Source organism: Bombina bombina, chromosome 11 (genome assembly GCF_027579735.1).
Source record: "Bombina bombina isolate aBomBom1 chromosome 11, aBomBom1.pri, whole genome shotgun sequence".
Taxonomy (NCBI): domain Eukaryota; kingdom Metazoa; phylum Chordata; class Amphibia; order Anura; family Bombinatoridae; genus Bombina; species Bombina bombina.
In genome coordinates, this window is record NC_069509.1 from 123,834,116 (window position 1) to 123,859,874 (window position 25,759).

At 37.2% G+C, this 25,759-nt stretch overlaps 1 protein-coding gene across 1 annotated transcript in view; it reads left to right on the forward strand.

Moving 5' to 3' along the window:
• The window catches only part of LOC128641800 (cytochrome P450 2W1), a 200,988-nt gene extending 185,194 nt beyond the window's left edge, over positions 1 to 15,794 (forward strand). The window contains exons 8-9 of the mRNA XM_053694337.1: positions 3,459 to 3,600; positions 15,477 to 15,794. Coding sequence (XP_053550312.1) covers positions 3,459 to 3,600; positions 15,477 to 15,664 — 330 coding nt within the window. The 3' untranslated portion in view covers positions 15,665 to 15,794. The remainder of the gene's footprint in view (positions 1 to 3,458; positions 3,601 to 15,476) is intronic.
• Positions 15,795 to 25,759: the final 9,965 nt, after the last annotated feature.

The window sequence follows — 25,759 nt, forward strand, 5'->3', positions numbered from 1 at the left end:
TATAGACGGTTCGTACCAGACTACAGCACACTTGCCAAACCCCTGACTGACTTGACCAAAAAGAACTTACCTCGACAGGTCCTGTGGTCTCCCCACTGTGAAACGGCTTTCCAGGCTCTCAAAAATGCTCTAATTAACGCTCCTGTCTTGGCGGCCCCAGCCCTTAACAAACGTTTTATCGTCCATACAGATGCTTCCATGTTCGGGCTGGGAGCCGTCCTCAGCCAAGTAGGCGAAGATGGAGGGGAGCATCCAGTTGCCTACATCAGCCGGAAGCTCCTGCCCCGCGAAGTCAGCTATGCAGCGGTCGAAAAGGAGTGTTTGGCTTTGGTGTGGGCATTAAAGAAATTGACTCCCTATTTATATGGTCAGGAGTTCACTCTGGTCACCGACCATAACCCGTTGGTGTGGCTGAACCGGGTCTCTGGAGATAACGGCAGGCTATTACGTTGGAGCTTATCGTTGCAACCCTTCAATTTCACCATTACTTACAGACCTGGGAAACAGAATGGCAACGCCGACGGGTTGTCCAGACAAACCGACCTCAGCCCCGCATAACCAGCGGTCTGGACAGCCTTAGTCTGCCCCGAAAAGGGGTCAGACCGTGTCTGCCAGAGTGTTCCACAGAAAGGGAGCACTGTTACAGAAGCATTAGTTATTTTGTTGTGAAGAGCTTATTTCCCAGCAGCAATGCCTGAACCAGCAAGCCAGCGCCTAAGAAGGGCTCCAAGAAAACCGTAACAAGTATCATTTCATAAAGAGTTAACTCTTTTTTTTCAGCTTTTAGAAACTATTGTCTAATCACCTCTGGAGCCAGACTGCTAATTGATAAGATGAACTTGTAAACTTGTTATCTTAAGTACTGTAATCCTATTGTGGCCTGTCAAAGGACAGTGCTCTCTATCTAAATGTGTGATGGGGGATTTTGTGCTTCCCCCCCTCTCCCCCTGGGAGTGCCCTGTGTGCATGTAACCTTAATAAAAAGCAGGCTGGGCATCCCAGTCCTGAGTTCTTGTTTGACCCTCAATCGCAGCGTTGACTCGTTTTTGTGGGCAGAAGGGTATCCTAGCTGTACTGCAGCTAAGGGAGATTATTCTATATTTGCGAGACTCATATAGAATACTATGGAAAGCAGCTTCTCCCCTCTTTAGCAATAGGGATCCAGGCTACTAAGCGGTCCATCTCTCAGCGAGACTAAGGGTAACCGTAACAGTGATCATCGAACAATCAAGCGTTTCATTCAAAATAGTCAACAGGATCGCAAGAAGCGTGTGGAAAAACCAAGGCGCAAAATAACTGCCCATGAACTGAGAAAAGTCAAGCGTGCAGCTGCCAAGATGCCACTTGCCACCAGTTTGGCCATATTTCAGAGCTGCAACATCACTGGAGTGCCCAAAAGCACAAGGTGTGCAATACTCAGAGACATGGCCAAGGTAAGAAAGGCTGAAAGACGACCACCACTGAACAAGACACACAAGCTGAAACGTCAAGACTGGGCCAAGAAATATCTCAAGACTGATTTTTCTAAGGTTTTATGGACTGATGAAATGAGAGTGAGTCTTGATGGGCCAGATGGATGGGCCCGTGGCTGGATTGGTAAAGGGCAGAGAGCTCCAGTCCGACGCCAGCAAGGTGGAGGTGGAGTACTGGTTTGGGCTGGTATCATCAAAGATGAGCTTGTGGGGCCTTTTCGGGTTGAGGATGGAGTCAAGCTCAACTCCCAGTCCTACTGCCAGTTTCTGGAAGACACCTTCTTCAAGCAGTGGTACAGGAAGAAGTCTGCATCCTTCAAGAAAAACATGATTTTCATGCAGGACAATGCTCCATCACACGCGTCCAAGTACTCCACAGCGTGGCTGGCAAGAAAGGGTATAAAAGAAGAAAATCTAATGACATGGCCTCCTTGTTCACCTGATCTGAACCCCATTGAGAACCTGTGGTCCATCATCAAATGTGAGATTTACAAGGAGGGAAAACAGTACACCTCTCTGAACAGTGTCTGGGAGGCTGTGATTGCTGCTGCACGCAATGTTGATGGTGAACAGATCAAAACACTGACAGAATCCATGGATGACAGGCTTTTGAGTGTCCTTGCAAAGAAAGGTGGCTATATTGGTCACTGATTTGTTTTTGTTTTGTTTTTGAATGTCAGAAATGTATATTTGTGAATGTTGAGATGTTATATTGGTTTCACTGGTAAAAATAAATAATTGAAATGGGTATATATTTGTTTTTTGTTAAGTTGCCTAATAATTATGCACAGTAATAGTCACCTGCACACACAGATATCCCCCTAATATAGCTAAAACTAAAAACTACTTCCAAAAATATTCAGCTTTGATATTAATTAGTTTTTTGGGTTCATTGAGAACATGGTTGTTGTTCAATAATAAAATTAATCCTCAAAAATACAACTTGCCTAATAATTCTGCACTCCCTGTGTATATATATATATATATATATATATATATATATATATATATATATATATATATATATATATATATATATATATATATATATAGAGAGAGAGAGACAAAAAAGAGAGGCGCCAAAGATAGAGCAGTATCATATGGGATATGCAGAGGAACAACAGTTAGCCCTCCCCCCAAGATCACGAACTACTCACAGACGGAGCGGCACAGAGTGCCAATGGTAGCAGGCCGGGACTGTTGTGGGTCGCCCGACAGACACGCTGGAGCCGTTGACGACACAAGGACTCGTCCAATCAGTGTGCCGGTTCCTCCAGAGCACCCGCAGCACAATCTTGTTAGAAAGCCGATGTAGATGGCTATATTAGTTGGCTTGGCTTCGATAAACTGCATCCACAGGAAAAGTGCCTTTTCACAAAAATTATTATCTAATTATAGTGGCTGGGAGGCGGGTAATCTCCACCCTGCCCACTTTGCCCAGTCTTACCAAGCGATTGCGTCAGTAAAATACCATCCATATGGTAATCTAATGCGGGGAGCAAAAAATATGGCCACTTGGCCTTCACTGGTTTTTAATAAAAAAAATATTGGTGGCTGTATATATATATATATATTATCATTGGCTTACCTACTGTATGTGTTCAGTCAGAAACCAGTAGTGCATTGCTGCTCCTTCAACAAATGATACCAAGAGAATGAAACAAATTTGATAACAGAAGTAAACTAGAAAGTTGTTTAAAATTGTATGTTCTACCTAAATCATGAAATACATTTTTGGGCTTCATGACCCTTTAAATAGCGAGAAATCTTCTAATAAACCATATTGACAAGTTCAGTAAAACTCATATGATATATCTTGTTGCTCAGTTCTATGTAATTGAATTTCTTAAAGAAACCTACAGTCTTCTTAACTTGTAATAAACACAAATAATTAGCTTTGTATATACTGCAACTGTGCTTTCCATACAGTAACACTAACATGAATAAATCCCTGAAAACTACTATAACTTGACATTTATTTCCTAGGGAACACTTGTGATTCCACTTCTGACCGGCGTTCTTTATGATAAAACTCAGTGGGCCACACCAAGAGAATTTAACCCTGACCATTTCCTGGACTCCGATGGGAAGTTTTTGAAGAAAGATGCTTTTTATCCATTTTCCAAAGGTAAATATGACATATACTGAAAAATAAAATGTGAAGAGCAGGAATGTAATGCATAGGAGCCAGACCATTTTTGGTTCAGAACCTGGGTGTAGCCACCAACAAAACAAGCACTATCCAGGGTGCTGAACCCAAAAAGCTCCTAAGCTTTACATTCCTGCTTTTTAAATAAAGATAACTTCACAAAGGTTTTGGAAAACAGCACACCTGTCTCTTAGTTGTGGGGCACGGAATGTAGGACTTGCCATGTCCAATGGTATTCCAGCCTCCAAAGTTAAAAAGACCTTTATTGTTTCACATAGGGTCCAGAGAGCAAAACATACAACATGTCAGGCCTGCCTTAGGCCCTTAGTCATGTATACTTATAATTATACACAGGTTTGTGACTTTTATACCTTCACCTGTTACCTATTCTCATGTGAGCATCTTATTTCTCAATAGTGACATCTTATGGATGTAGATCATACTGCATCTATTTTTTTTGTTTCAGATGGTCTCATGAGAATAATCCAATTGTTTCCCTTACATTAAAAACACTTAAAACCCACATATACAATTAAAAGAGGAGTATTGCACATGCTAACAGATTGCCTAAAGTAAAAGAAGAAACAGAAACAAAGATTGGTTCAGTTATGGCTACTAATTTGGAGAGAATAATTAAATTCAAAGCAAATAATCTGATTTAAAGAAACAGGCTCCAATCATAGTCTTTATTCATACCTTTGGGGATAAGGGCCTCTAATTTAAAGATTCAGAACATCTTTCTGATTTTTAGAAGATGCTCTCTATCCCCTCCCCTTCTTGGTCTATTATTCCAAATTATGGAACAAGTGGATAGACCAAGAAGGGGAGGGGATAGAGAGCATCTTTTAGAAATTTTAGAGGTTTTAGAAATCCAAAAACTGGAGTTTGTTCCAGAAATACCTTATTTTAGGACAACGTACAAAATAAAGAAAGAAATTTGGGTCCTCTAAAATGCATTTTACATATTTATTGGGAGTATCAGGGTGCCACTTGACAAATCGGTTAGGAGTTATATAATCCCTATGCAGCATCCTCAGCTGAGCATCCCGAAGTGTAACTGATAATGTTGCTTTCTTGGGTCTAACTAGGCTATTAGTGATATGCTGTAATTCAACTTGTATGCCTGTGAATCTATTCCATTGTTCTAAAAGTTCTGCTCGTACCTGTTCAGTCCCCCTTCTAAGAAGTATATGATAAAAAGACTATTAATTAAGTGTCTCAATTTGAGATACTCATAAAAATGTTTTCGTGAAATATTGTATTAGGACTGTAAAACTTGAAAAGGTTTCAATGTATGTAAGAGAAGATTTAACACATTCCCTCTATAACGTAACACCTTTTTCCTTCCACACATGAAATGGAAACTCCAATTTGCCAATTAGAGGGAAAAACCTTGGAGAAGAACAAGTGCAACCCAAACTTTTAAAAGACAAATTCCAGGCCCGCAATGCGCCCTTTTATAGAATATGTGACTTAATTGCCTTAGGAAGGGTCTTAAATGTAGCATAAGGTAGATAAGTTAAGTCATATGGTTGTAGCACTGCCCTATCCAGGTTTACATCAATGAAGAGACCCGTGGCCATTTGCCAGTCCATTACCACATGAAGCAGAGCGGCCCAATTATATAATTTGAGATTTGGAATCCCCAACTCCCATCACCAAAAAGAACATAGTTTTTGAGGGCACGGAGGTCTGTTCTGGTGAGCAGAAGCAGCAGCGTCAATTGAGGATACAATAAACAAGTTAATGTTACCATTTTGACCAGACATACTCTAAATGACAAGGACAGGAGGAGGGTTCTCCAAGTATGAAATTGAGTGATCACAGCCTCACACTGCTTAGAAATATTAATCTCCTATATGCAAAGAGGGTTAGGATGCAAGCAAATTCCTAGATATTTAAGAGTTACAATAACCCCTTTAAAGGGGTAATCACCTCCAAGCCCCCTTTCCCATTCAACTCAACCAAAGGATCTCAGATTTTTTTCACCTTGTAACCCGATATGACACCTAATTCTTTAATAGACAAGATAATAGGATAATAGGAATGTGCACTTTGGTATTTTTAACAAAGAGCAGCATATCGTCGGCATAAAGTATTATATGTTGTATAGAATCATTGATGTTAATACCAGGATATGCCAGACGCAACTTAATTGCCAGAGGCTCCAGAACAAATCTTAAAGCAGCAGTGAAAGGGGACACCCCTGCCTCATACCTCCTTTCTAAATTAATGTTCGGCGAAAATAATCCATTGATCAACATTCTTGCTACCGGAGTAAATGTTCCTAAAACAAACCAAGGAAAGGACCCTGAAAAACAAACTTTTGGAGGGTATCAAAAAGGTGCAGCCATTCTATGCAATTAAAGGCCTTCTCTGCCTCCAAGGAAAGCAGGAAGGCCTCCGAATCACTGCCAACCACTCCATCCCCAGCCTTCATCCAATAACTAGAGATTATGTGCATAACCTTGAGTTAGTAACCAATGTTCTTTTATAAAGAAGCATGTTTAATCAGAATATAAGAAGCTAAGCAATAGAAATTTTTGCCAGCAGTTTCATTAAAGGGACACTGAACCCAAAAAAATTTCTTTTGTGATTCAGATAGAGCATGAACTTTTAAGCAACTTTCTGATTTACTCCTATTATCAAATGTTCTTTATTGGAAAAAATCCATCCACCAATCAAAAAGTGCTTTCCAGAGTTCTTAACCCAAAAAAGCTTAGATGGCTTTTATTTCAACTAAAGATAGCAAGAGAACGAAGAAAATTTGATAATAGGAGTAAATTAGAAAGTTGCTTAAAATTGCATGCTCTATCTGAATCACAAAAGAAAAAAATTGGGTTCAGTGTCCCTTTAATATTTTGTAATCAGGATTTAGCAGGGATATAGGACTGTAAGACTCAGGGAGTGCACCATCCCTGTCCAGTTTGTGAATTAAATTAATATGAGCTGATGAGAATTGCCCAGGCCTATACCCCTGCTGGTAGTACCTATTGATGAGCTTAGTAAGTATAGGTATTACTTGAGATTTCAGAACCCTGAAAAAATTCAAAGGGCAAACCACCTGGGCCTGCCGATTTACCCACCGCCAGGTCCATAATAATGAGATCCATTTCCTCAGCCGAGATTGATGCACTTAATAAATTCCAGTTGATCCGGAGCAAGCCTTGGTAATACAATATCTTTTCAAAGGTTTGTATAATTTTTTTCTTGCTAGGGGGAGTTGGCTAGCATATAAATGTATTGGGCAAAAGCTTTGGCAATGTTCTCGGAAGAATGGAATACTTTATCTCCAAGTTTAATTCTCGCTATATTCTTATGTGCCTTAGTTGGATTTTATTCATGTGGCCAATAATTTCCCAGCTTTATTCCTGAATCTCTGGAATCTACTCTCTCTCTTAAGGTGAGCAGCAGCTCAATGTCTATAGAATGTGCCTAGTGCTTCCTTCGCCTCTATGTACACATCCCAACTCATCTGAGTTTTAGTTTCACAATATAATATGTATGCTTGGGCTAGTTTCTTCTCTAAAAATGATATGTCATTTGAGCTTTCTTGAGTAAGCTTGCCATATAGAAAATACTATTGCCTGACAACACAGCCTTGGTTGCCCCCCAAAGTGATTCAGGTTTGTCAGCGTGGCTAATATTATCTTTGTAAAAGTTGTTCCAGCAGTAAATTAAATGTTTACGGAAGTTTTCTGAGGCACATACATAGCTATGAAATATATCAACTTGGAGGCCCTATCAGTGAGACAAATCTCCCAAGGAGCATGATCAGAAAAGACCACATCAAATATCCTATCAGAGCGAATTTGAGGCAATAGAGCATCTGCTATCAAAAAGATCTATCCTGGAAAGGGATGGAGATGCTCTAGAGATACATGAGTAATCTCTTCTGTCCGGGTGATGCAATCTCAAAATATAATTAACCTGAAGAGAAGAGAATAGCTTTGTATAAAAAATGTTGTCAAATTTCCCAGTTGACAATATCACAACATGGGGGGGGGGTTAGGGGATTAAGGCCTACTAAATGCTAAACAACACTAATCACCCCTATATAAATATGGGCACGGTTAGGTGATTAAGGCCTACTAAATGCTAAACAACACTAAGCACCCCTATATAAATAGGGGCACGGTTAGGTGATTAAGGCCTACTAAATGCTAAACAACACTAATCACCCCTATATAAATATGGGCACGGTTAGGTGATTAAGGCCTACTAAATGCTAAACAACACTAATCACCCCTATATAAATAGGGGCACGGTTAGGTGATTAAGGCCTACTAAATGCTAAACAACACTAATCACCCCTATATAAATATGGGCACGGTTAGGTGATTAAGGCCTACTAAATGCTAAACAACACTAATCACCCCTATATAAATATGGGCACGGTTAGGTGATTAAGGCCTACTAAATGCTAAACAACACTAATCACCCCTATATAAATATGGGCACGGTTAGGTGATTAAGGCCTACTAAATGCTAAACAACACTAATCACCCCTATATAAATATGGGCACGGTTAGGTGATTAAGGCCTACTAAATGCTAAACAACACTAATCACCCCTATATAAATATGGGCACGGTTAGGTGATTAAGGCCTACTAAATGCTAACCAACATTAATCACCTAATCAATCCCCATAAGGGGATATAGTAAAAAAAAAAAAGTCTAAGTTACAGAAAAAAAAACAGTATCAAAATAAAAATAAAAAACCTTCCATTATACCTAACACTAACCTACATGCCCCATAAAAAATAACACCCATCAAAAACAATAACCCTAAAACACTAAATGTAAAATACAGAAGTCAGCCTCCGCGAAGATGGACTTTGTAGCTAGCTTTTATTATTTTGGGGGTGGGGGTTACTTGTATTGTAGAGGGGGGTGTAATTTATTTTAATGCAAAAGAACTGCATACACTATAGGGCAATGCCCTACAAAGACTCTATTGTAATTTAAATTTAGGTAGGTTTTAGAGTTTTTTGTTTTCGGTTGGTGTTATTTTTTATGGGGCATGTAGGTTAGTGTTAGGTATAATGGAGGGTTTTTTGATTTTGATTTTGATACTTTTTTTTTCTGGAAATTCATTTTTTTATTTTTCAGTAAGTTAGGGGGTTTAGTTTAGAAGGGGGTTAGGTGTTAGGTATAGTGGGGTTAGTTTGCATTGGGGTTTGTGGCAGTTTATTGTGTTAATAGTGTAAGGTACTTGTGATAGGCTAGTAGTGGTTTAGGGGTTAATAGTTTAGGGTACTTGTAGTAAGCTAGTGGTGGTAGAGGGGTTAAAAGGAAAGTCTACTCCAGATTTTTTATTATTTAAAAAGATAGATCATCGTTTTATTACCCATTCCCCAGTTTTGCATAACAAACACTGTTATATTAATATACTTTTTACCTCTGTGATTACCTTGTATCTAAGCCTCTGCAGACTGACCCTTATTTCAGTTATTTTGACAGATTAGCATTTTAGCCAATTAGTGGTGACTCCTAGGTAACTCCATGGACGTGAATACGTTATCTATATGGCACACATGAACGAATGCCCTCTAGCTCTGAAAAACTACCAAATGCATTCAGAAGAAGAAAAGGCAGCCTTCAAGGGCTTAGAAATTACCTAGGTTTAGCTTTCAACTAAGAATACCAAGAGAACAAATTTGATGATAAAAGTAAATTGGAAAGTTGTTTAAAATTATATGCCCTATCTGAATCATTTAAGAAGAAGATCCCTAAAACCCCTAGGGAAGGGAGGGGGGTTAAGACTATCCCCACAGTTCCCCCTCCAATAAACCTATGTACTAGGAGGTGGGCAGTGCCTTATGCTAATGTTATAGACATTGTAAAAAGAGAAAGAAAAGCATAAACTGGCACACTTGTTGGGGGATAGCTAAACAATTAAGTGCTGTGTGTGGATGGGTGATTAAAACATAACTTTTAATAATTGTATATAAAATAAAAATGGACTATGCCATCAATAAAAAGTACTTAAAAAAATGTCAGCAATAGACTAACTTACTCCTCTTGTCATCGATACAGCAGTCAGTCTGTAACAATATTTCCCCTCACATAGACCAGCAGAAAGCTGTCTAACAGTATTAGGAGTAACAGTTTGCAAAGGTCTAAACGGATTATCGACAATAGAAACAGAGAGCCTAAGGGATTCTCAAAACAATTAGGCTCCTTAAGACCAGTTACTATATTTTGCCAGTATGTAAAGCTAGTCTATGTAAATATTGCCTTAAAGGCCAACAAACTATTGTTATTACACAGATAAGAGAAGCAGTGCGAATGCCTGACACGCGTTTCACAACTGCTTTTTCAGAGGCCTCTTTTTTAAGTACTTTTTATTGATGGCATAGTACATTTTTATTTTATATACAATTATTAAAAGTTATGTTTTAATCACCCATCCACACACAGCAATTAATTGTTTAACTATCCCCCAACAAGTGTGCCAGTTTATGCTTTTCTTTCTCTTTCTCTTTTTACAATGCATTTCTGAATCATGAAAGTTTAATTTTGACTAGAATGTTTCTTTAATAGTGTAGGGTACTAGTGGTGGGCTAGTGGTGGTATAGGGGTTAACAGGATAGGTACTTGCGGTAGGCATGTGGCAGTTGATGGGTTAACAGGATAGATACTTGCGGTGGGTATGTGGAGGTTGAGGGGTAAACAGGATAGATACTTGCGGTGGGTATTTGGCAGTTGAGGGGTTAATAGAGTAGATGGGTACTTGCGTTGGGTATGTGGCAGTTAAGATATTTATTAGTGTAGTGTTAGTTTGCAATCGTGGGATATTTATGATTAGTGGTTAGGCAAGGCAGCTATATTTCAAGGGATCATTTACTATACATTGTCAATATTGGCAGCAAAGTTGGGTGTTATCTATCGCTATCAACGCCGAACAATGTCATGTATAGTGAATGCCTCTCAGCAATACCGCCTGTTAGCAGCTATTTTGGGATCTTGGAATATTTCCACCGGCTCGCTCCACATAGCAGCGGATCCTTTGGAATATCTCACTGCCTCGTAGCATTTTTGATCATCAGGGCCTAGGTGAGTCAAAGAATTTTGGTCCTTCTGAAGCTAGAATTTTCAGTTTGGCTGGGTACAGCAGGAATACTTTTTTACCCTCCTTGTGGATAGCGGAGCAAATTGTGGCAAATTCTCTACGTCTTTTTGTGAGTTCAGCAGAACAGTCTTGAAACAGATCCAATTTAGAGCTCTCATACTGTATAGCCGGTGTTTTCCTATATGCACAGAGTACCGCAATTTTAGTCTGGAAATGCAAACATTTGATCATAATCTGATGTGGGAGAGAGGTATCACCAGATTTCCTTTCAGGGCCTATCCTGTGTGCCCTCTCTACACTACCAGTAAGTACAGGGAAGGTAATACCCAGCAATGGGGACAGTGTGTGTTCTATAAAATGTATTGTCTGTAAGTTTCACCAAGGGGATATTATTCAATCTCAATCTATTTTCTAGATCTTCCAGATGACTATGAAATGCCCTGTTCTGCTTCTCAAACTCTTCAATTTGTCTAGACAGTGTAGTTGAAGAATCAAACAGATATTGGATTAGTTCTTCAATTTCATTGAACCTGTTAGTTTTACCTCCTCTGTCAGATTATCCATATAAACTTCTTGCACAATGTTATTAGATTCTTTCTTAGATACATTTTGATCTAGTACAATTATTGAGGGATCATAAGAGGTATCAGACCCATTTTTGTGTTTCCAATCAGATGTTTGGATTTAGTAGACATTTTGTTACCCCAAGGAACTTTCCATAATTAAGTAAGTTTAATTGTTAAAGACAAACTAACAATTTTACTATAAGATTTAAAGCTAAAATACTAAAACTTAGCTGTCAGCCTTCTTTTAAAGTATACATACAAACTCAAATATGTTGGAGTGGAGTATAAAGAAATAATTAGCACACGTTAAACAAACTTATCTTAAACCATGAAAAAACATTTAGGGTGACTCACCTACAACTGTATATATAGACAAATAAAATAATGAACTCAATATGATATAAAATATCCTATGTCAGCTTATAACAATAACATAACTTTTCACAAATCCACGCAGTTAATAGGTGTTGGATGGGAGAATATCTCTGCTTTTGTTGGGCTTTCATGAAATCATAGCAGATGTCTTAGATAAAGGGGAGCAAGGCAGAATGCCGCAATCAGATGATGGAGATGCTGGGCCTTTTCATTTCTCATCCCTTGAAAAAGTCTAGAACTATGTTTGTCCTAAGACAACAACACTCAGATAAACCAAGACTTGGGTATGAGTAGAAAATCATAAAAGTGATGCTAATGCTGTGATTAGTAGGTAGTGAGTGTAACTGACCAGTTAGAAACAAAATAATGACAAAATCATGTGTACTTCTGCAAAATTCCACAAGATGGCAACAAAGGATAAGACAATATATTGCTGAGACAATAAAAAAGAGTGTGGGGGAATTAATTAACCAGATCTCTGGTTAATTTTCTAAATGTCCTCCAATTGGACAATTGTAGTTTTTTCTTAAATAATAAATGTAGCAATTTTGTTTATAAAAAAACAACTGCACAAAGCAGTTTTCAGATGTTAAAAGTGGCAGGTGTGGGGTGTTAAAAACAAATTGCACAGAAAAGTGTCTTACATAGCAGTCTATGGGGACTGTGTGTTCCCTATAAATATAAATTATATATATATATATATATATATATATATATATATATATATATATATATATATATATATATATATATATATATATATATATATATATATATTTGTTATTATGTGTACATACACATATTAACACAAATATATATGTATATGCTTTTCTATATATATGTGTGTGTTATTATGTGTACATTCACATATTAACACATAAATATATACTGTATGTATATAATCATATACATATATATTTAACATTTGCTGCCCATCGCTGCGCTACTTACCCCCTTCGCTGCACAAGGTTCTTATGCCATGTCTCACAGCAGGAGAACAAGCCTCCCATTGGAGCCTATGGAAGCACGCTCTGGTGTGTGCACTTGTATTACTAAGTGGATCGCAAATATCACGTTCACAAAAACATTTTTGCGTTTCAAGTCCCTTTAAGTATTTGCCATTCAGCCTTATTTGTTTAAAATTATTATATTCTTACAGTTTTAGAAATGGGGCAAAGAGAAATCCTATTCTTTACAGTTAGACTGGGATTTAAAAATCACGATTTGTACAGTGAGTTAGTGAAATTATGGTCTGTACGGTGTTTTGCTACTCTGGAGCATCTTTAAAGGGACAGTAAAGTCCAAAATAAACATTCATGATTCAGATAGGACATGTCATTTTTAACAACTTTCCAATTTACTTTTATCACCGATTTTGCTTTATTCTCTTGGTATTCTTAGTTGAAAGCTAAATCTAGGTATGCTCATATGCTAATTTCTTAGACCTTGAAGGCCGCCTCTTATCTAAATGCATTTTGACCACTAGAGGGTGTTAGTTCATGGGTGTCATATAGATAACATTGAGCACACACATGTGGAGTTAGCTAGTAGTCAGCACTGACTGGCTAAAATGTCTGTCAAAAGCACTGAAATAAAGGGACAGTTTGCAGAGGCTTAGATACAAGGTAATCACAGAGGTAAAAAGTGTAATAATATAGCCGTGTTGGCTGTGCAAAACTGGGGAAAGGGTAATAAAGGGATTATCTATCTTTTTAAACAACAAAACTTCTGGAGTTGACTGTCCCTTTAAAACATTGTCAATTTGTAGTTTCACAATTTACAGTGTGGGAATAGTTAAAATCACATTATAGAAGATCAGATAATTTGTGGCCATGCACTGTTTGTATTGATTTTAGATGAATATCCCGACAAAGGTTTACTTAATGAATTAAAAAAAAAAAAAAATACTTTTATCATATAAAAAGTTTTAAAAAATTTAATTGATTTAACATGCCCAGTATATGCATGATGCTCATATACAAATGTCATTCATATTGTACACACTTATCATAAAGACCATTGTATCCAACTACAAAACATAGTCACAGACTATATCATACCATTTGTTATTTCAGTAATCAGCATTGATTATCAGCAGTTCCAAGTCCCATTGTGGAAAAATGGAGATCAAGTATTGTGCATGTTAACATTAAAGTGACCAGAATTTGTATTGTTTAAAAAGATAGATAATCCCTTTATTACCCATTCCCCAGTTTTGCTGACCCAACATGGTTATATTAAAGGGACAGTCTACACCAGAATATTTATTGTTTTAAAAGACAGATAATCCCTTTATTACCTATTCCCTAGTTTTGCATAACCAACAAAGTTATATTAATACACTTTTTACCTCTGTCATTATCTTGTATTTAAGCCATTGCCCCCTTATGTCAGTTCTTTTAACAGACTTGCATTTTAACCAATCAGTGCTGGCTCCTAGGAACTCCACGTGCATGAGCACAGTGTTATATATATGAAACAAATGAATTAACACCCTCTAGTGGAGAAAAACTGTCAAAATGCCCTGAGCTAAGAGACGGCCTTCAAGGGCTTAGAAATTAGAACATGAACCTCCTAGATTTAGCTTTCAACTAAGAATACCAAGAGAACAATGAAAATTGGTGATAGAAGTAAATTGGAAAATTGTTTAAAATTACAATGAAAGTTTGTTTTGGACTAGATTGTCCCTTTAATATACTTTTTACCTCTGCAATTATCTTGTATCTAAGTCTCTGCAGAATGTCCCCTTATTTCAGTTCTTTTGACAGACTTGTATTTAAGCCAATGAGTGCTGGCTCATAAATAAATCCACGGAAGTGAGCACAATGTTATATCTATGGCACACATGAACAAGTACTGTCTAACTGTAAAAATGAACTGAGATAAGAGGTGGCCTTCAAGGGCTTAGAAATTAGCATATAAGCCTACCTACTGTAGGTTTAGCTTTCAACAAAGAATACCAAGAGAACAAATCAAATTTGATGATACAAGTAAATTGGAAAGTTGTGTAAAATTGCATGCCCTATTTGTATCATGAAAGTTTTTTTTGGACTTGACTGTCCCTTTAAAACTGCATGCCCTATCTGAATCATTAAAGTCTAATTTTGACTAGACTGTCCCTTTAAATCAGTTGTGAAACAAATTTTAGCTGATATACGACTCCTTTAGAACAGCAACAACCCATTGCAAATGATCAAAAAATAAATCCTCCACTGCGTTATCCACCCAGAGGATTAATTCTATCCACCCAATCTTATCAACCCTAATCCACATATCCTCCAACTCAATGAACCATAACTGCCACAAAACTGATCCCTTCCACTAGTATCAATCCTAACTTCCAACTCACCCACTGCAAATAATGCAACTTCTGACCCAGTTCTTACAATGCAGATGATCGAAGCCACCACTGACCAGACTCCTCACAGATATTAGTGGTATCAACTGCTGACCCAATACCAACAACCAATGTTAGCCCTAACTGCAGCTGAGGCAATAACCGCACCAATGTTAGCCGCACCAATTAACATCTGTACAATAAATGAATACATAAATATAATGGCTTATCTGTCCCCTACTTCTACTGTACATACCATGATATGCCTCATATATAATCCACTTTTACGTCTAAACAACCCCTATGTATTTTCCCCACCTATAATGATATCAACCAATCAGAGATGGAAAAAAAAAAAAACATTTTGAGAAAAACGCCATTCTGGCTTTTTTGTGTAGTTAAAAATTCATAATTAAATTGACTACATAGAAACTGTTTGGATCAAAACTGTGATCGTCTATCAGAATTGATATTAATAATATAATGTTTTGATTTCCACAGGACGCCGGGCTTGTGCTGGAGAAAGCTTAGCAAGGATGGAAGTCTTTATCTTCATTATTGGTTTACTGCAGAAATTCACCTTTACACCTCCACCAGGTGTGGACAGGTCTGACCTAGATATGGATGCTGAGGTGTGCTTCACTTTAAGGCCAAAATATTATAATGTTTGTGCCATCCCCAGAACATAAGGAGACAAGTCACAATAACGTAAAAGAAGAATATACCTATTTACCGCCAATGAGCTTCTGCCATTTAAAGGGATAGTCTAGTCAAAATTAAACTTGCATGATTCAGATAGAGCAGACAATTATAAGCAACGTTCTAATTTACGCCTATTATAATTTGCTTCATTCTCTTGGTATCTTTATTTAAAAAAAACTGGAATGTAAAGCTTAGAAGATGGCCCATTTTTGGTTCAGCACCTGGGTAGCGCTTGCTGATTGGTGTCTAAATGTAGCCAATCAGCAAGCTCTACCCAGGTTCTAAACCAAAAAAGGGCTGGCTTCTAAGCTTACTTTCCAGCTATTTTAAATAAAGATACCAAGAGAAGGAAGAAGAATTGATAATAGGAGTAAATTAAAAAGTTGCTTAAAATTGCATGCTCTATCTGAATCATAAAAGTTTATTTTTCACTAAACTATCCCTTAAAACATTGTTTTGTGATACCGAAGTATATTTCAGTTACATATAAAAGAGCAGCTAAACCGCTTTGTTAAAAAAAAGTAGCAGTGCACCGATATGCGCACAATTTATAGCCAGAACCAAAAATAATGGATAATGTCAACCCACAAGCATAAGGAGACAAGTCATAGTCATGTCATGTAAAGGAAAGACACATATATTTACCGTGATGTAGCTTCTGCAGTTTACACATTGCTTTGTGATACAGAATTATATTTCAGCTCCGTATCAGTACAGTATACACAGTAAGTATATTTCAGGTGAATATAAAAATGCTTGTTGAAAAGTAGTGATATACTACACTTTTGTCTTTGCACTCGTGCACACAAAATTGTCAGCCAAACCCAAAAACAATGGCTGTATATAAATTGATGGATAAAGAGCAGGTCCGGAGTCAGGTAAAAAATATATACTTTAATCAAAATTGGTTAAAAATAAAGACCAACATGGGGACAAAATAGTAGTAACACAAAACGACCTAATGCTGTAGCTTACGCATTTTGGCCGTAGCCTTACTCATAGCTCACTCCATCCCCACATAGTATAATAATTTTTTGGGGGATGTTTTGACTAGATTTTACGGTCTACTATTTTTTTTTCTCTGTTTGTATATAAATTGATGGAAGCATGAAATGTATTCCTCTTAACATCAAAGCATATAACGAATCGATTTTTATTCATTTCTTAAAGAATATAAAAGTAAATAAGGTTAAAGGGACAGTATACACTAATTTTCATGTAACTGCATGTAATAGACACTACTATAAAGAATAATATGCACAGATACTGATCTAAAAATCCATTATAAAAACTTACTTAGAAGCTCCCAGTTTAGCACAGTTGATGAGGTAGTCTGGGACACCCACTGAAAGGGCTGGGTAAACAAAAAGGGCAGACCACACCACTCCATGCCTTTGAAAAGACAGATAACAAACAGGAGACTGCAGAAGTCTGTAAACGTGTGTATATATCTGGCACAGTGGGGCTTGGTTAGGAGTCTGAAAATCAGCACAATGTTCTTAAAAAAAATAAGCAAAACTATACATTTTTATAAAAACAGTACCAGATGGGCTATATAAATGGATCATCTACAAAACATTTATGCAAAGAAAAAATGAGTGTACAATGTCCCTTTAAGTGTACAAGAGGATAGAAGAGATCCTTGTCAAATATAAACTGTGACAACCTTCTGTTACACAGAGATCACATATCAGAAGAAAGGTATAGACAATTGCTTACTGTAAAAAACAAGCCGCATTTAAGTAATTTGCATTATTTACCACGCCCTCTACAACACATGACATGCATCAAACCCAAATATTATGGAGAATAAGAGGCGGGAGGTCAACATTAGTACTTGGCATTAAAGGGACACTAAACGCATTTTTCTTTTTTTCTTTATTGATTCAGATAGAGCATGCAATTTTAAGCAACTTTCTAATTTACTCCTATTATCAATTTTTCTTTGTTCTCTTGCTATCTTTATTTAAAAAGCAGGAATGTAATGCAAAGGAGCCGGCCCATTTTTGGTTGAGAACCTGGGTTATGCTCACTTATTGGAGGGTAAATGTCAGCCTCCAATAAGCAAGCGCTATCCATGGTGCTGAACCTAAAATGGGCTGGCTGCTAAGATTTACATTCATGATTTTCAAATAAAAATAGCAAGAGAACGAAGATTAGTTTATAATATGTGTAAATTAGAAAGCTGCTTAAAATTGTATGCTTTATCTGAATCATGAAAGAAAAAATTTGGGTTCAGTGTCTCTTTAAAAACAGCACAAGACTTTCTAGCAAACTGTTTTCTTTTTTTCTTATTTACATATTGTCCCTACGTCTCATTTTGGGGTAGAATACAAGTGGTGCACTAACTTGCGAGCGTCTGAAAAGGGGTTTATCGCGGCTCTTTGCGCACACCAGAAGTAGCGTGCGTATTACAGGTTGAAAGTAAACGTGTTTGCTTGAGTGCAATTGAATTTAACGCGCGTCGGGATAGTGCGACATCAAAGCTCCGTTTAACTTTTATGCTCGAATAAAAAGTTGCACAAAACACAACTAAATTATATTTAAAAGAGAAATATGCATTTAAGAATAAATAGAACATGTTCTGCTATGTGAAGAACATTGGAATGTGAAATATTAACATTTCGCGTACTTGAGAAAATCGGGTTTGCTCGACTTGTTTGGGTGTTAGTTTTCCTAACACTTTTCACACTCAAGTGAAGGCTATGAGGGAAAACGTTAACGCGGTTGTGGTATTCCAACTTTAGCTATTTGCATGCGTCTGCTTATCGCTCATACGGAAACTTTTAACTTTCAGGTTGGAATAAGTGCGCTACCCAATGTGTGCAAAAGCTTACTTCTAGCTTGGTTAACGTGCATGTGCGGGAGCAATAAATAGTGCTCCACTTGAAATCAAGCCCTTCATGTTTTATTTATTTTGTCCATTTGTTTTGTGTTGCGGACTGAAATCATCCTGATCTGATCGCAGTGATTAACGGCCCCTGCTAGCGGCGAATTGGCCGCCGGTGAGCATCGGGGCAGCATTGCACAAGCATTTCACCAGAAATGCTTGTGCAATGATAAATGCAGACAGCGTATGCTGTCAGCATTTAGCGAGGTTGAGCGAATCATGTCCGTTAGACCTATGTTAAATTCACCCCTAGGTGTCAAGCACATAAAAACATATCTTCTTGTCATTTTTAGATGCTATGTAAGCTCATGCATAGATAAACAGACATACTAGCAAGTCAGGACAGGTGAAAAGCACTTTACTGTCTGCTGACCACTAACTATAATGCATTTGGAATATAAGATGCAGACCTTTTTTAATGAGCCATACTAGCAAGTCAGGACAGGTGAAAAGCACTTTACTGTCTGCTGACCACTAACTATAATGCATTTGGAATATAAGATGCAGACCTTTTTTAATGAGCCATACTAGCAAGTCAGGACAGGTGAAAAGCACTTTACTGTCTGCTGACCACTAACTATAATGCATTTGGAATATAAGATGCAGACCTTTTTTAATGAGCCATACTAGCAAGTCAGGACAGGTGAAAAGCACTTTACTGTCTGCTGACCACTAACTATAATGCATTTGGAATATAAGATGCAGACCTTTTTTAATGAGCCATACTAGCAAGTCAGGACAGGTGAAAAGCACTTTACTGTCTGCTGACCACTAACTATAATGCATTTGGAATATAAGATGCAGACCTTTTTTAATGAGCATTTAATATGTAAAACAAATTAGTCTTATATGCCAAAAATACTGTAAAGTTCATTCACACACAAAAACAAATTCAATACCTAATGTTTTACAAGAGAGTGAAAGGGATGGGTGCAGCACACAAAATTGTATTAAAGGACATTACCAGATATGAAACCCAAAATGTTTCTTTCATGATCTAATTTATTTATATTATAAATTTTTCTTTGTTCTCTTGGTATATTTTGTTGAAAAACAGGGACTTTAAGGGATAAGAAAGTCAAAAATAAACTTGCATGATTCAGATAGAGCATGTCATTTTAAGACATTTTTAAATTCACTTATTTTCAAATGGGCTTTGTTCTCTTAGTATCCTTTGTTGAAAAAAGAACATGCATATATCCTACACTAGTGGGAGCTAGCTGCTGATTGGTGCCTGCACATATTTCTTTCTTGTGATTGGCTAAATAGATCTATTAATTGACAGTAGTGCAAAGCCGTTCTATCAGCAAACAAGGATAGCAAGTGAATGAAGCAAATTTCATAATAGAAGTAAATTGGAAAGTTGTTTAAAACGGTATAAATGGAATGTTCTATCCAAATCATGAAAGAAAATGTTGGGGGTTCCTGTCCCTTTAAGTTCAGGAGCCTCCCCATGTCTGGAGTCCTATATGACAGTAGTTTAGCAATCATATCCATGTGCCAGAGCACTAGATGACAGCACTATTTTCTGCCACATAGTGTCCCAGACACCTAGCTAGGCATCTCATCATCAAAGAATACCATGGGAACTACGGTAAGCAAATTTAATAATAGAAGTAAATTGGAAAAAAAATAAAAAATTGTATGCTCTGTACTCTGAATTACAAAAGAAAATTTGGGGGTTTCATATCTCTTTAAACAATAAATGCTTTATGTAATGGTGTATTAAAAGCAAAGATTAGCCTGAGTTTAAATATTAAAAAGACTGCTATATTATCTCATCTGATGAAGCCAGTTAGGGAAGTTACAATAGGCTCATAGGGGCATATGTATCACTGTGCGAGCGGACATGATACGAAGTAGCGTACCATGTCCACTGCACATCGATAAATGCCAACAGCATACGTTGTCTGCATTTACCATTGCACCAGCAGTTCCGCCCCCTGCAGATTCGCGGCCAATCGGCCGCTAGCAGGAGGTGTCAATCAACCCGACTGCATTCGATCGGGTTGATTTCTGTCCGCCGCCTCAGAGCAGGCGACAAGTTATGGAGCAGCGGTCTTTAGACACAGGGCATCAAGCTCAATACAGAGCTTGATAAATATGCCCCATAGAATACAATCTCATAGGGTTTTAACCCCTTTAGTGCAAATGATCAGTTTTTTTTTATGATTTTCTATGTATACATTTGGATTTTATTCCTAAATGTAGATCCGCATGTAAATAGGAAAACTTTGTATTGTATTTTTTATGTTTGTTTTTCTAACCTTCAATTCAGCTGTTATTTGGTGCCTTTGTAAATGTTATTTTTCTTTTGGGATTAAAATATGATGCAATAAATCTGACAGACAAATAAAATCCTCTGGTTGAAAGTGTTTTTTTATAATCCCTAAATAGTCTGACACTAATTATACAGTATGTCCTAAATTACAAGTGGAGCGCTATCGATAGCTCTAGGATTGCGTTCAATTTCGCAGTACGGCGCTAAGATTAGCACAAATCTGGTATTGGACATGGTAGAACAGAATTACCAGAGAATGTTTAGTACGGCCAAGATCCTTTACCACTAACTATACTTTCAATGGATATAACAGCCACGCTAAACAGCGCTCATATAACAAGTTGTGGGTTCGTTGTTGCACTCAAGCAACATATAGCAGTATAAAAGTAAAGGTAAATTTGAGCTCTCTGGAATAGGCAGTTTGATTAAAATAGTTGCATATAATAAAGTTGCTAACTTTTTTTTTTAGAAATGTATTTATAAATATTAAAAAATGAGATGTATAATATTGTTCCCTACCGCTCCTTCCTCCGCCCCCCTCCAGTTCCGGCTTCAGACAGTCAGTGACGTAGAGAATGGACTCACCTGCTCTCTACATAGTCACCCAGGTGCATCAGGGATTAGGCCAAAATGTAAGCGCATGAGCAAAGCATTAATGGGGCGTTTTTGCTTTGGAGTTGGGCGCTTATCGGCCAGAAAATCAATTGAAAAAAAGGACATAGGCGCTGTGTGGGGGAGTGGTGTAACAAATAGAGAGAGATTAGGTGAAATAAACTTTTCATTTTTATGTTTCCAAAAAAATTGATGAATTAAAGTGAGGTTCAATTTCCATAATAGTTAAAAGATATATCTTAGATATAGCAGCCGAGAAACGCATTGCAAGCATTTTTTAAAGTTTTATTAAAGTTTTATACTTGTCCTACCTTGCTTTTGAGACAATTATTCTCTACTCTATTCCCATTGGGTGTAAACATTGGTTCTTTGCTTGTTACCTGGCTTAGAACGTTAGTGGCTTGCTCTAAATTCTAACAGCCAACACTCAAGGATTTTTTTCTCCCGGCCTCCCGAGGAACAGCTGATTCAATCACAGAGAGTCAGCCGAATGGCTCACAAAGTTTCGGCTCGCCTGATATTGCACTGTTTGTGCAATTCCGTATGTGAGTATAGGTTCACCGCTACCCGTTGTATGTCAAACTGTGTTTTGGGTATTCTGCACCAAGGGCGTTCTTTTTGTCTTATATTATAGATACACTCCTTCGCCTTATGAGAAGCGCCCGTCTCACATAGCTGTCTGGTCTCGAGTGAGTCAGCCGAACGGCTCTGAAGCTTCGGCTTGCCTGATATTGCACTGGTTGTGCATACACACTTGTGAGTATTGATTCATTGGTCTCTGCCTATATCACTCTCGTATCATAGGATTTTCTGCACCAGAGCGCCTCTTCTTTGTCTTTCCAGGACGGAGTGCAAAAGCATATCTTGCAAATCGATTGAGTTTACCATCACTTTAAGACTTGAAGTAAAATGTTAGTTCTAGAATAAAAGTATCACAAAAAACATGTAAAACTTATTAAAATAAAGTATTACGCACACACACACACACACATATATATATATATATATATATATATATATATATATATATATATATATATATATATATATACACACACAGTACATATTAAATGTAAAATAGAAGTTGATTACTGAAATAAATATATAAAATGGGATTAAAGGGATATGGTATATGTCAAGATGTTTGACAGGGAAAGGCTCCAAGGTGTATATATGCGTATATATTTGCATATGTATACATGTGCACACATACATACCTATATACAATACACATACACACATAGAAATATATACAGATATATACACCTTTAAAAGGGACAGTAAAGTCATAATTAGACATTCAAGATTTAGACCGAGAATACAATTTTAAACAACTTTCCAATTTACTTATATTATTTAATTTGCTTCCTTCTCTTGTTATCCTTTGCTGAAAGGTTTATCTAGGTAAGTTTAGGAGCAGCAAAGAACCTAAGTTCTATCTGCTGATTGGTGGCTGTTTATATATATACTAATTGTCATGGGCTCACCAATGTGTTCAGATAGAAACAAGTAGGGCATTGGTGCTCCTTCAACAAATGATACCAAGAGAATTAAGTAAATTTGATAATAGAAGTAAACTGGAAAGTTGTTTAAAATTGTTTGTTCTACCTAAATCTTGAAATCATTATTTTGGGTTTCATGTCCTTTTAAGCCCTTCCCTGTCAAACATCTTGACAATAGACCACAACCCTTTTAAAAAAAGTAAATATTTTATTAATAAAATACTTCTTCAAATTGCATTATAATATATATATATTGTTATATAATAAAATGAGCAAAAATTTGTAAAAAAATTTCACCGGCTGTAAGCCATTATTTTTTCTGCCTGTATCTTTAAAACAACAAGTATTACCTTTATGATTACAGTACTGTACTATCTTTCTGAGGGTACTATGTATACAAAAGTATTAAAGTGATAGCTGAAATGTATAAGCTGTAATATGACATTTAAATATTGCCTAAATGACAAACATAGAAACATAGATATTGACGGCAGATAAGAGCCATAGGCCCAGCAAGTCTGCCTGATATTTCCTAAACGTATAAACTAATCTAGTTCGTAGGATAATGTAATGCTCGTGGGATATTTCCCTATCAGACCAAACTTGGCCAGTAGTCAAGTGGAAGGATAAGGAAATATCCCAGAACATAGTGAGTGTAAGAAATGAGGTAAGCAGTACTCACGGTAGACAGGGTAGTCCTTTACGGCAATAAGATTAAGGCAGAGAATGGTCAGAGACAGGCAGAGTTCGGCAACAGAAAGGCAATCCAGCAGTATAGCAGTTCAGGGGTAAACCAATAGAGTGGTCAGGAACAGACAGGGGTCAACAACAAAAGATAATCCAGCAGTTTAGCAGTTCAGGGGCCAGACAGGCAGAGTTCAGCAATGATAAGGCAATCCAGCAATTCAAGGGTTAAACAGGCAGAGTAGTCAGACAAGCATAGTTAAGTAATATTAAAGGGACAATAAACCCAAAAATCTTTTCTCATGATTCAGATAGAGAATACAATTTTAAAAAAACATGTCAATGTACTTCTATTATTTAATTTGCTTCATTCTTCAGATATCCTTTGTTTAAGAAATAGCAATGCACATGGGTGAGCCGATCACATGAGGCATCTATATGCAGCCGCTGAGCCTATTTAGAAATGCTTTTAAACAAAGTATATCCAGAGAATGAAATAAAATAGATAATGGAAGTAAACTGAAAAGTTGTTTAAAATTGCATGTTCTTTCTAAATCATGAAAGAAAAAAAATTGGGTTTCATGTCCCTTTAAGGCAATCCAGCAATTCAAGTAATAAAGCACCTAGGAGCACAAACAGTAACACCTACACTTGGGCAGTGAATGTACCTTATGCAGGTACTTACATAGGCGCCAAGGAGTTCAAAGGATCCAGCTTGAGAGGGGAATAGACGTGCTCACTCACAGGAACCGATGCGTCCCTGGCAACAGCCAGAGCAGCAATCGCCACGTCCCTGGCAACAGCCAGAGCAGCAACCGCCACGTCCTTGGCAACAGCCAGAGCAGCAACCGCCACGTCCCTGGCAACAGCCAGAGCGGCGTGACCGATAGCCTTATGATTGTCCCAGGCATTTTTAAAGTCCCCCACAGTGTTTGTCATTACTACCTCTTGAGGAAGTTTATTCTATAAATCAATCACACTTTCTGTAACGAAGTACTTACTCAAATTACTCCGGAATCTACTACCCTTCAGCTTGAGATCATGACCCCTTGTTCTTGAATTTTCCATTTTATTTAAAATACCCACAGCCTCAGTTTTACTAAGCCCTTTAACGTACTTGAAAGTTGCTACCATATCACCTCTTTCCCTTCTCTCCTCTAAGCTATACATATTTAGGTCATTGAGCCTATCCTGGTAAGTTTTATTTTTTAGACCATGTACCATTTTGGTATCTCTCCTTTGCACAGATTTAAGTTTGTTAATATCCTCCTGAAGATATGGCCTCCAGAACTGTACACAATACTGAAGATGGGGCCTAACCAATGATCTATAAAGTGGCATAAGAACCTTACTATTTCGGCTACAAATACCTCTACCAATACATCCAAGCATTCTGCTAGCCTTACTCGCTACTGAACTACATTGTTTACTAAATTTTAAATCATCTGAAATAATAATTCCCAAGTCCTGTTCCTCATTTGTAACAGTCAATAAAGTGTCATTGTGTCTAAATGCCTAAATTTACACTTCCCTAAATGCATAATTTTACACTTTGCTGTGTTAAACTTTAGATCCCATTCATTTGTCCAATCCTCCAATTGTTGTATATCACTTCTCATTTTGTCTACCCCCCTCCCCCCTGAAACATCCACTCTGTTACAAATTTTTGTATCATCTGCAGACAGACATACTTTCCCCTGTAGCCCTTTGCTGATATCACAAATCAACGCATTTCGCGGTTACTGGCTTTTTCAAAATGTGCAGCTTCGTACTTAGTCCTCATTTAAATATGTGCTGTTTTGCCTTAGATGGAATTTCAAGCAATTAACTTACTATTCAGTATTTAAAGGCATATTGCTACTATATCACAGAACATGTCTTATTCTGTAGATAAATAAAAGAATTATATAATAGAATTATACACTAACTAAAAATGTTAATTTATATATGAAAATTAATATTTATATACTAAGCATATAATCCCTAATTATTTTATCCAAAGTGTATTTAAATCTTTTGGAAGAGGTTATTGGAAAGGATTTTTTTTTTTTTTTTTTTTATTGAAGGTAAAGAAGTTTACAGGCATAAATTGCATGGTACAATAATCAACACA